At 46.1% G+C, this 12,874-nt stretch overlaps 1 protein-coding gene across 1 annotated transcript in view; it reads right to left on the bottom strand.

Moving 5' to 3' along the window:
- Window positions 1-12,376, bottom strand: part of LOC103601361 (tyrosine-protein kinase SgK223) — a 60,879-nt gene extending 48,503 nt beyond the window's left edge. Inside the window, exons 1-2 of the mRNA XM_008585762.1 lie at window positions 12,047-12,376; window positions 8,290-10,037 (exon numbers count right to left, since the gene is read on the bottom strand). Coding sequence (XP_008583984.1) covers window positions 8,290-10,037; window positions 12,047-12,376 — 2,078 coding nt within the window. The remainder of the gene's footprint in view (window positions 1-8,289; window positions 10,038-12,046) is intronic.
- Between the last annotated feature and the right edge of the window lie 498 nt (window positions 12,377-12,874).

The raw sequence follows: 12,874 nt of genomic DNA, 5'->3' as shown, positions 1-12,874 counted from the left end.
ATAATCACTCACTAGAGGAAACAAGACATTTTGGCATTCCAGTCTGAACTCTGAGGCTGTAATCAAAGAGGATGGACATCTCGTGACCAAACACTCAGCTTAGGGCCACTGGGCTAGACAGACCACATATCCTTCCCCCAAAGGTATGGGAATTCTTAAACTCTAAAATTAATATGGGGAATGATTACTGACCATCAGAGATTTTGCATTTTAGATTTTAAGGCTGGATTGACAAATAGCCAGCACATGTCTCCAAAACCCACATCTGTACAACCTACAGACATTACTAATCAATTGTGGCAAGCTTTCCTAAAGGGTGGGCTCCCACATGGAGCTCCAGACCACCACTCCAATTGATCATAACTGGCATGGAGGATGCAACTCAGTTGCTCTCATGACTAAAGGACATTCAGTCATAAAATCTTATCTTCCTTTTGACTTGTACATACTAAGAATTATCTTAATGATGCCCCAACTCTGATTTTAACATTCCAAAGACTCTCTTTCCCTTTCTTCCTGATCTTCAAGGTCATATAACTTACTAATATGTCAATTTATCTCAACTATTTTTATATTTGTCCAATGTATTTTCATTCCCATTAATTTTGACTGCCACCTGGAGCTCGCAAAGAGCAGGAAACATTCCAAAGGGTTTTCTACAATTCAGGAGCATACAGTGATATCACTACCAATTATTTGCCTTGGTTTTAGACTTTAGAAAAGTTTTTATAGCACACGTATAAATGGATATGAAACCTAACTACCAGGAAGTCAGGGGGATCATTTGTTAGTGAGAGATACTAAAATTAACTAGAGAGCAAAATATCTGAGTAAAAAGGGAAGGGTGTTTTTAAAGTAGTCTTCAACCTGGAAGTTGCCCTTGTCATCCAACATAGAACAGTGTTTACACAAATCTGCCTGTCAGAGAAGCACAGAAAGTAAGCTGTCCAGAACATTGGTTAAAAGCTTAATTGAAGCAGGAATTTTACAGTTGTGTGGGAACAGCATGAATACTCTTAACACCCAACATTTTTAGGCATGTGCCAAAAAGCAATAGAAAGAAATAATGAGCAATTTAAGCACAGAGGATAAAGACTCTGATCCTTAAACTCTGAAACTTATTAGCTGCAGCAAGAGACACCGAGTATTCTTTGGCAAGTCCTTTAAGGAAAGCATGAACAATCCCAAAACACAAAAATTCCTTGGGCCACTAACAACCAGAAAGTAGGTTGGCCATTCTAGGAACAAAGTCCTTATCGCAGGATGGACGGAGGGAGCTTATTCATACAGCCCAAGCTTGTGTGTTCCAATCCTCCTTGGGAAGCAAGAAAAACCTATTCTCAGAGAAACAAAGCCACACCCTAGAATTCCTTGCAACTCAGTGGTGGAAAAAAAAAAGTCTTTAGATGATTGCTACCTGAAAGGAACATTCTTGTGGCAAGAGAAGGCNAGTTATTAACCTCAGCTTATTTCACTCAAGGTGACAATGTCCTATTTCATTCTTCATTGAACACCTACTATGTATTAGGCTCTGTGCTAAGGTATATTATGGGGAAATCAAGGAATGTATGAGAACGGTTCCTGCATTCGCAGAAGTTTACAATTTCTTGAGGAGATGCAAAATGAACCCATGCAATGCAAGACGCAGTGTGTCAGGTGCCAGAACAGAGGCATGAACAGTTAACCTGGAGACCTGGCTTCAAAAGGACACTTTGTATTCAAAGCTACTTGCTCTTTCCTCCACATTTCTCCAGCACCTGCTCTGTGCACAGCATGGAGGTAGGTGCTTTTCTGGAAGATGCAATAGACAAGGTATGGTCTCTGCCTACAACTGCCCATTTAACAAATATTTCTTGAGCGTTTACTATGTGCCAGGGACCTTATTGAATTACAGATAACTAAGAATGTTCATCTTCAAGGAGCACCTGGCATATATATATATGCCAGGTGCTCCTTGAAGAACATGCTTATCTATCTATCTATCTATCTATCTATCTATCTATCTATCTATCTATCTATCTATCCAAGCCTGTACTAATCCTGATCTTGGATCAGGTCAAAATACAGTTAGAAAAGAGGGCTGTAACTACTCCTGGACACTAAGCTGAGTTTACCTTTGCACTGCTGAACATAACAATGTGGTGAGGATCCAGATCCTATGAGAACCAGTCTCATCAAAGGGAATCAAAGCAGAGGTGAGCCTATGGTGGTCATATTGCACATCTGCTGATTTAATTCATATACTCTCAACCCTAAGGATCCTTAAGGGACAGAACCCCAGTAACTGGCTTTTTAGCACCTTGCACAGAGCCTAATAAAAAGTATGCAATTAGTAGACATCTGATGAATTAAAGACTCTCTATTCCCTAGGCTTAGTCAAAAATATATGCCTAAAATTAGACAGAAAGTCTTAGGTGTTATATATATATTGTTGTCAAGTCAATGATTTAAAAAAAATTACAGAACAGGAAGCATCAATTTCAATACTCCCTTCTTATGGCATCATTAGATTTCCCATGTTTCCAGGTTCTACCTACAGACTCATGGGAAAAGGCCAACTATTAATTTACTCCTGGCATGGGCAGAATATAAACTTGCGATGTTGATACATGTGCTTTGTTCCATTTGCCAAACTGTGTGTANTTTTCATTTCCCCAATTTAAATTTATATTATTTCACTTAATTTCCACCTTCAAACTATCCCTCCAAAAGACTCTGAGACACCTCCTGTACCTACCACCTCACCCCCCAATCTTGGACATAGATTTAAGAACTGAAAAAGTAAATTTAAGGTCTGTAAAGGGAAATAATACTTTAAATAATGGATAATAAACTTAATGGTAACTGTTATTTACTAAAATACAGAGTTCCAAAATGGCCAAAATTCATAGAATATTCATAATCACTCACTAGAGGAAACAAGACATTTTGGCATTCCAGTCTGAACTCTGAGGCTGTAATCAAAGAGGATGGACATCTCGTGACCAAACACTCAGCTTAGGGCCACTGGGCTAGACAGACCACATATCCTTCCCCCAAAGGTATGGGAATTCTTAAACTCTAAAATTAATATGGGGAATGATTACTGACCATCAGAGATTTTGCATTTTAGATTTTAAGGCTGGATTGACAAATAGCCAGCACATGTCTCCAAAACCCACATCTGTACAACCTACAGACATTACTAATCAATTGTGGCAAGCTTTCCTAAAGGGTGGGCTCCCACATGGAGCTCCAGACCACCACTCCAATTGATCATAACTGGCATGGAGGATGCAACTCAGTTGCTCTCATGACTAAAGGACATTCAGTCATAAAATCTTATCTTCCTTTTGACTTGTACATACTAAGAATTATCTTAATGATGGAAAACTTTCACATGGCTGGAGGCCTCTAGGGCCCTGCACTGGGGCTAAGGTTGGCATCTGCTCTTATAGGGGCCTATGCCATACCAGTTGCTAAATACTTTTGATATTACCTCAGCCCTTTTGCTATTTATATCTATCTATCTATCTATCTATCTATCTATCTATCTATCTATCTATCTATCTATCATTATTTACAAGCCTGTACTAATCCTGATCTTGGATCAGGTCAAAATACAGTTAGAAAAGAGGGCTGTAACTACTCCTGGACACTAAGCTGAGTTTACCTTTGCACTGCTGAACATAAGAATGTGGTGAGGATCCAGATCCTATGAGAACCAGTCTCATCAAAGGGAATCAAAGCAGAGGTGAGCCTATGGTGGTCATATTGCACATCTGCTGATTTAATTCATATACTCTCAACCCTAAGGATCCTTAAGGGACAGAACCCCAGTAACTGGCTTTTTAGCACCTTGCACAGAGCCTAATAAAAAGTATGCAATTAGTAGACATCTGATGAATTAAAGACTCTCTATTCCCTAGGCTTAGTCAAAAATATATGCCTAAAATTAGACAGAAAGTCTTAGGTGTTATATATATATTGTTGTCAAGTCAATGATTTAAAAAAAATTACAGAACAGGAAGCATCAATTTCAATACTCCCTTCTTATGGCATCATTAGATTTCCCATGTTTCCAGGTTCTACCTACAGACTCATGGGAAAAGGCCAACTATTAATTTACTCCTGGCATGGGCAGAATATAAACTTGCGATGTTGATACATGTGCTTTGTTCCATTTGCCAAACTGTGTGTACGTGTGGGGGACCATTTCTTCCACTGAAGTATGCCCAGTTTTCGTTCACTCTCCGGACTTACTCAACCTTCAGCCTACTTAAGTTTTGTCAAAAAGGCTAAACATCATGAGAGAAGATTCTCTAAACACAGTGCTTCCTAATACAAACTGATCTTCAAAACACCGCACAGAAAAGTCCATTGTATGTCAAAACCATGGGATTTCCTAGTAAATTGTTGCCATCCCACTGTAACCCACCACAGTAGAAAGTGCCTCCAGAATAAAGTATTTGGAGTTTTAATCAGGTTATGCACAGAGTCTGGAAACAAATAACCATCTCACTCTTTCTATTCCCACCCTCGAGACTCATGCTGAGACCACATTACAGGAGAGACCACACAATGAAGTCGTTCTGGTTCCTCCCATTAGCAAAGTGGCTGCTTCTGTGGACAGAAATGAACTCTATTTATGACACTGTCACTCACTGCCTGTTTACTGAGAAGCAATGTGGGAGAGGAATTAAAGTGGTCAAAAGCCCCAGGTCAGACGCAGCCTCTGCTCCCTGCATCCCCACGGAGGAAAGTGAGAATCTAGTAAGCAGTGGGTTACTAAGATGAAAGTTAGCATGAGTGGTAACTTTAAAACAAAAACATCTCACTTTCCTGGGGATGCTTTTCTTTTGATTAGTCTCACCTGGGGCCCTAACATTGGGAGACTGAAACCACATAAACCTGTCTTATTTCTTCTTTCCCTGTTGTCCTCAATTCTACCTCTGTGTTCAGGCCCTTCACTCTATTTTGGGTTTTTTTTGGAGGGGGGGGGAATGCTTGTCTGCACTAACCAGATGATCCTCCTTCAACTAACCTTGTCACTCAAAAGTCATAAGTCATTTAAAACCAGGTGAAGAAATAAAAGGCAGAAAGAATTTGATTCTTTTGCATCTTAATTGTTTCCCCAGGCACTGCCGCTCTCATTAAACTGCCTTAAGCCTTGAACGTGACATTTAAATTAAGAGTGTACATTTCTTGGCTGCGGTTTTTCGCCTCTTAACCAGCAGTATTTGCCAATCCTCACTTTATGAACCTACCCTAAATTGGACCAGGGGTGACCCAGAGACTCAGCGGGGTCCATCATTCCAGGGAGGTGTTACTTGGCCGGTTGAGGAGGTTGCCTTGGCAGCAGCAGAAAAGAAAGGACTGGGACTCTGCCTTACTGCCTGGGAGGAGGGCTGGGCACGCACTTAAACTCCAAAGAAGGGCTGGTCAGTGCATAAAACAAGCATCAAGAGCCTTTGTCCCGCATGGCATTACAGCAAGAGGTTTCTCAGGAACACAAATGGCAGTTTACAGAAGACAATGTGTCAAACAGACAGATAAGCTACTGCCAAACATTCAATACAGGACTATAGGAAAGCAAAGGCATTCTTAACACCTATTTTTTCCCCCTCTGTGCTGGAGTCAGTTTTGTAAAACAGAGCAATAGGCAAACCAGAAAACCATCCTCTATTTTTCTATAATGGCCCAAGAAAGCAGATGAACCTGTCTCTCTCTCCATACTGTGTAAGTGGAAAGTAACACTGCCCTGCATGAACCAGACCCTTTCTCTAGAGATCTGAGTGTACATAACACACGTAATGAATAAAGCTGATCATTAGAAATAGGACCCATTTAACAGATGGGTATATGTGAACTATGTTGAACACCTTCTACATTTTTCCATTTTGGAAAACTGACATCTGGTACTGCGCCAACTGTGGACTGCATTCTCACTAACACTCTGATGTGCCAACACCCCAACATGCTTGGTTTGAAGTCTCTGGGGTTCCCAGCACCCTCCCCAGAGAAATTCAGGAAGTACTGAGTTCCGGAATTCAAAGTCAGCTTATGGTCCCAAGCCTGCCCTTTAGCTGCTCATGGGGGAGGTGTGAAGATTCAAAAGACAATGCCAGAGATGCTTGAAAAATGAAAATGCTTCCCCAAATGCAAATACATTATATACTAGTTTGACTTATTTTCAATAGCACGAGATGCTCTTTTTTCTGTGTTCCCTTAAGCTAATTTTATTTCCTAGATTTTTCTCCCAAAAAGTCCTGAAAATAAGAACTTTTTTGTCTTTTTGTGATGTTTGTATTTTAAGGGCTAGAACCTGGGACCTCTAGATTCCCACTTGGTTTGAGCTCTATATAATCCAAGAGTCTTATCAAACAAACTGGGCCAAAAAAACTCCGATCTCAATCCTGATGCTAATTAAAACCCTACCTGAGTCATGTTGCTATGGTTACTGGGATTTCTCCAAGCCCTATGATTCTTAAATGAGAACATTTTAGGTGCTTCTCCAAGGCTCAGGTGGTGTTCCTGGGCTTGGGCCGTGCCAGTTCCTATAGGGTGAGGGTGTTGCTGCCACAATCAACAGCTTGGGTGGCTTTTGCCTACAGCATAACTAACCTCTGCAGTGGATTCTGTTGTTCACCTCATTTGAGCCTTTCAATAACAGAATGTTGTAAGAGTAAGTGTTATTATCATCCCCTTTTAGAAAACAGTAACCTGGAGACTCAGGTACAATAAGTGGCTTGCTCATGGTCACTCTTAAGTTAGAGAGCTGGAATATGAACTTGGTTTTCTAATGGCAAAGCCTGTGCTTTCCACTAACCTACCCAGGACTGAGGCAAACAGATACGATGACGATGTTTTATTTTCATGTTCTGCTCAATTCCTATGCCCATCACTGTCATATATATTCATGACACAGACTTTGGAGCTGGACTACTAGGTAGGCTGTAACCTCAGGCACATTCCTTTGGCTCTCTCTCTGTTTTGTCATCTATAAATTGGTACTGGTAATTCCTACCTCCTAGGGCTATTCTGAGGATTAAATGAGTTCATATATCTAATGCCTTTAAATCCACGCCTGGCCCATAGTAAGTGCCATATAAATGGGAGCTCAGATTAGTTGCTGAATCCCTCATTTGTTCAGGGAGTTAAAACTGTAGCCAAAGAGAGTCTGCAATCACCTGAGGACCTGAGAGGTGTCTATACCAGAACAAAGTAGTGGTCATAAGAACAAGCCCCTGTTAGATCCCATCACAGCTTGAGACACGTTGGTGTTCAAAGTCAAGCATCACGGCTATTTCTCTCTGTGGTCAATTCCCTTGTTTCTGACCTCAACCTCGAGGCACATCAGCTGAAACAGAACCACTGGAGATGACATGACTAGAGAAAAACTGTTGTTTTTTAAAAAACAGTAGGTTTCTCCTTTCCCTAACAGGAATCTGTTTTGCTCTTATCAAGAGAAATTTTTTTCCAGAATTTAAATTCCATGCACAGCTCAATTGCTTAAAAAAGGCATTTATGTTTCTTAAGGCTTTGAAAGGTACTTTAAAGTGGCAGGAGATAGCAGTGAAGCGGTGGAGAAAGCTGTGAGTTTCAGCATGCTAACATAAAACTACATTTTCTTCCTTTAAAAATCCAAATCTGAGGGTTACTAACCACGTGCAAAGCTTCCTCTTTTCTGCTTTTGGCCCGGAGAAAGCTGTGAGTTTCAGCATGCTAACATAAAACTACATTTTCTTCCTTTAAAAATCCACATCTGAGGGTTACTAACCACGTGCAAAGCTTCCTCTTTTCTGCTTTTGGCCACAAGGCTTAATCACCATCGTGGCAACAGTTTCTGTAGCACACACTTGGTACTGCCTTCTCGCCTCCCCAAATCCTGCAGCATAGACTCCTTTAACCCTCTTTTGCATGTTTAAGCAAATGAACAATTCCCGGGTTTCCCTGAAAAAGCCTGCTGAAGACACTTCAGAGAGAGAGGGAGAAAAGAGGATCAGACTATAAAAATATGGACACCAAAAAAGAGCATCAGCTTGGCGGTGCTTTGAAAGCTTCATTCCAAATAGCCAATCCCAAGCAGGGCAGCACTTGCAGGTTCATTTGCTGGGCATGAACACAAGCACCAACTCCGCCTGCTCTCCAAAGGCTGCACTGGGGCGCTCAGAAATTTACAGAAAGTCACGAGGGCCTTTGGGCAGGCAGTAGTGCCTGCAGTGCAGGACTCAGGGCCTGGGCCCGAAGGCCTTTGGGAGAGGTGGCTAAGGCAAAGGTTTCTGGACAGTCACACACAATAGTACTCACCTGGACTTTGGAGGCGGGGGAGGAGGTGAGAATGCCTCAATGCCACTTCTGTCCTTGGGGAACTCAAAGGCAAAAGAGGCTGATTTGCTCATCCCCGTCCCAGCTTTGCTGTGCTGCCCGGAAGAGCCATCTGTGGGGTGGAGACGGTGCCAGGTAGAAGAGTTTGAACCGTCTGCAGTGCCATTTTCTGTCTCTCTTCCCCAGCTTTGACTCAGCAATTCCTGTTCCACCTCCTCCTCCTCCTCTATCCGGCACTGGCGACTCCAGGTGCCAGTCTGGAACCTGGGCCGCCTCTGGTCCAAGGCTGAGGAGGAGGCAGCAGGCAGGGGACACCTGACAGGGTTGCTAGCAGTGACACCATTGGTCTGACAGGAAGAAGCGGGGTCCGTGGGGCCTCTGGATGAAGACTGGAACCCAATGAAGCCACCCCCAGAGCTCCCCTCGCTGAGGTCAGCCAGTGGGGAGGGAGATGGTGACACAGGTGACCCTCCGGGACTGCTCTTGGACAGCTTGGGGGGAATGGCGGGCCTCCCCTTGGGCATGCTTTCCCTTGCATCGTGAGGATGGCTTTCCCTGGAGCTCAGCCCCTGCCCTGCTGAAGTCTCCTCCTCCCCCGCCTCGGAGTCCTGGCTCACAGGCCCGCGTGGCCACTGCACTCCCACTGCAGAGTCAGGGCTGCTCAGGTAGATGGTCCGATGGTCCTCTTCTGGGTGGGCTGCCATGACTGTGATGGTGGCCGCTACCTGGGGAGCCATATCGGGGCCAGATGCTGACTTCTGAGCCCAGGCGTTCCCTGTCCGTACTTGGCCCTCGGTAGCTGCTGCCTGTTCTGCCTTGGCCTGTGGCCTGGAAGGTGCTGGAACCGCCTTCTTCCTCTTGGTGCTCTCAGCATAGATGGGTTCAGGCTGTGCAGCCTCCCGGGGGTGGGCTGGGGGCTGGGGCTCCCCAGTCAGCCCCAGGCATCTGCTAGAGGTCACCGTGTGGCAGCCAGAGTCCTCCTGCGTCCTGGGTGCAGGTTCCTTCATGAGGGAGCAGTAATCGCTCTCGAGGAGCGGGGCGAAGGGGCTGCTGGCCCCGCTGCTGCCACTGGCGCAGGAGAGGCCATCGGAGGAACTGGCGGCCTCTGAGCTAAGGGACGGCTTCTTGGGGCCCGGGCGGGGCGGGTTGGCTGGCGGGCCCTGGCCACGGCACTCCCTGGGGAAGCTCGGAGCCCGCTTGTCCTCCCCGGTGTGCCCCGCGCACGTGCCCTGCGAGGCGTCCTTGGCAGCGGGGCTCCCGGGGCAGCAGTCCAGGATGGAGCAGTACTCTCCACCCTCGCTGTCCCCCGAGGGCGAGCACCTTGGATCGCTGTCATCCTCCGAGGGCAGGGACTCCCGCAGTGGCCGTGGACAGGGGCGGGGCCCGGGGCCCTTGGGACAGCCGGGTGTCATGCCCGCGAAGGCAGCCAGTTTCTGGCGGAAGCTCTCCTGGGCGGAGGGCAGCTCTTGGTAGGGAAATGAGGGCTTATCTTCTCGCCCAACCTTGTCGTCGGGGAAGGGCACAGGGTGGAAGGTGACGTTCCTGTCCCCCCGGGGCTCGAGGTTGTGCAGGCCGACCATGGCATAGGCTGGGGGGCAGCGCGGGCTGCCATCCGCGGGCGCGGGGGCACTGGCCGCCTTCTGCAGCCCGCGGAAGCTGCCCAGGTAAACTATGGGCACCTCTTCCTGCTTGGGGACCGGCAGCTTGCCGGGGGCTCGTCTCCAGATGACCTGCACAGCCCAAAGTTAAAAGACGTATATTAGACCTTGTCCGGGAAAAAAGAAAGAGAGGAAACGCGCGAGAGAAGTGCCAGGACATTGCAAGGGCCTTGTGCAGTGCAGGGCAGGGGCAGGTGCCACAGCCGCCCACTGAGCTGCCTTCCCACCCATGGTGTGTAATGCTTCTAGCGTGTCTGTGAGGTAGGGAAAAAGCTCTAAAAGAAAGAACATTTTGCTTTCTCCCTTGAAACTGCCAGGTGAAATAAGTTCTTCAACAGGCTTGGAAAATAAAGTTTGGGGTCTGGTTCAATTTTTGCTTTGTGTTTGTTGGTTTTTTGATAACCTTGTCACAGTGCATTCCCGAGGAAATCGAAGTCCTAAGGATTTTTAAAACGCCTTGGGTGAGAGTTGGGGGCAGGGCTGGAGGGTGAAGGCTGGTTTCTGAGCTAGAGCTGGGCTTCCTTGCCTCTTTCTGCGCTTTGCTTCAGGCCAGGCCAAAGAGCTATTCGTCCTCCCAGTTGCAGTGGTAAGCTCAGCCCCAGCCTGCCTAAGTGGTTGCACTAACTGGGCTGCGAGAAAGATAGATGGATGGTGACTGCCATCACTGAGATCACTGTTCCCCCCTCCTTCCCTTCTCACCCCCACTTTTAGAAGCAGCCTTAATGTAGAGCCCACATGTGGCTCCTATCTCAGATGATTCTGAACTTGGAGTTCCCAGCTTATGCTGGTGAAGGCTGAAGGGGTCCAGAATGGCCTGGTGAATGGGCGAAACCAGCTTAGGAAAAATGGAGCAGCCCTGAAGGGGCACTCACTGCAATCACAGGAAATGCCTCTTCTCAACAAAGTCTCCCCTGATTTAAAACTGACCTACATGGGCCGGCCCGGTGGCGCACTCGGTAGAGTGCGGCGCTTGGGAGCGCGGCGGTGCTCCAGCCGAGGGTTTGGATCCCATATAGAGACCTGTCCGCTCAGTGGTTGAGCGTGGTGCGGGCACGCGACACCGAGGGTTGCGATCCCGTTGCCGGTCGTGGTATGGGCGCGACACCGAGGGTTGCGATCCCGTTACCGGTCACGAAAAAAGACAAAAAGAAAAAAAAAAAAAACTGACCTACAAGTTTTCACATGTGCTCACACACCCATCCTGATGCACTCACCACATTGGTTGAAGAAAACTTGAACAGGCAAAGATGTCAAACAGGTAGCAAGCAGTTCTTAGAGTACATCTTAGACATACAGCTTCCCACACGTGTCTAAGCAGCAGACTCCAGCAGCCCTAGTCTAGGCGCCCTCTGAATAATTATACCTTTTTAGGGTTTATTCGTGGGATGTGCAGAGTGGTCTAGCCTCTAGGGATGTAACTGTTTTTAGTGATCCTAGATCAAAGCTGGTAAAATCCAAGCTTCAAAATTGGAAATATGAACACTGGCTGGACTGGATGATATTAAGGAATTACTACTAACATTTTTAAGTGTGTTAATGGTATTGTGGTTATAGTTTTTTGTAAAGACTTTATCTTTTAAAAATATGTACTGAAATGATGTGATGTCTGGGATTTGCTTTAAAATCATAAAGAAGATGGGGTGGTGGAGGTAGAGAAGAAACAAGATTGGTCATGAATATACAAGTAACTGAAGATCATGTTGATTTGAAGGGTATTGGATGCATGGGATTTATTATGCAATTATTGCTACTTGTGTATGTAGTTTAAATTATTGGCTGAAAAAAATTTTAAACTTTTTTTTATAAAGCTCCATTTTTATCTGCCCTTATCTAGTCTCCAAATCACAGGAGGAAATTTGGAGGGACTGGATTAACAGTTCTTAGCCTGAAGGGACAGATAGAAAGAAGGGCAGCTAGAGCAAAATACCAGCAGTCAGGAAAGACCAATCTTGGGGCAAGCTGACGGGAAGCCATCCTGCAGGATTCTTGCTCTAACAGCCCTCCCTGGCTGCCAGCCAGTCACCAAGTGTTAGAACAGGAGCAGCCCCTGTAAAAATACCGCAGGAGTTAGTCAGCCTCACCTGTGAGACTTCAGCACTCAGGCTGGCCTCTGTCCACACATCCGAGGCCTCAGAGCTCATCATGGTGGGCTTCACAGCGATTGTGGGCTTGGAGTAGGGCGAGCTGTTCACACCTTCATCTACCACGTGGCAGTTCTCAGGCCTGGGGGGCAGGCGAGGTGGAGGGGGCAGGCTGCCTGCTCTGGGCTGGAGATGGCTGGCTACCAGCTGGTGGTCGCTCCGCAGGCAGAAGCAGTTCTTGCAGGACCCGGGCTTCCAGATGTGCTCCACAAAGTCACTGCACGCAGACATTTTCGGCCTCTCGGGGGTCAGTAGGATGGGCTGGTGCATCTTGAGCCGATGGTGTGCTCATTCATCTTGTGCCCAGCTCTCTGGCGTGGTCTTGTGGGAGGCAGAGGTGGGTCACAGAGCAGCATCCTGGAAAGGCAGAACACTAGCCTGATTAGAGATCAGCCCTGCTAGAGGAGGGGGCATTATCAATGAGAGTCTGATTATGTGATGGGGGAGAAGAGAAAGGTAAAAATTAGCATTCCATTTATTCTGGGGCCTTCACCCACTTGTTACAAGACTCTCGACACTCTCTAGTGGTGCGGTCTTATTAGAAGCTGCAAAAACTAAACACAGTCCTGTTACATGAACAGAGAGCATAAAAGACATTTCAGTTCCCTAAAATCCTAGGCTTGTGGGTATTTGGGGGCAGTTACAAGAAGAAATCACAAAGGGTTTGAGATGAAAAGCCTGTAACTTATCCATATATTCCCTGCCACTGGGGGGGTCTAGAGCCAGAGACACTGCCCCCGAGAAACAAGAACTGCAAAGTAGTACTGC

Source organism: Galeopterus variegatus, unplaced genomic scaffold (genome assembly GCF_000696425.1).
Source record: "Galeopterus variegatus unplaced genomic scaffold, G_variegatus-3.0.2 Scaffold3700, whole genome shotgun sequence".
Taxonomy (NCBI): Eukaryota; Metazoa; Chordata; class Mammalia; order Dermoptera; family Cynocephalidae; genus Galeopterus; species Galeopterus variegatus.
This window is presented reverse-complemented; position numbering and strand designations above follow the sequence as displayed.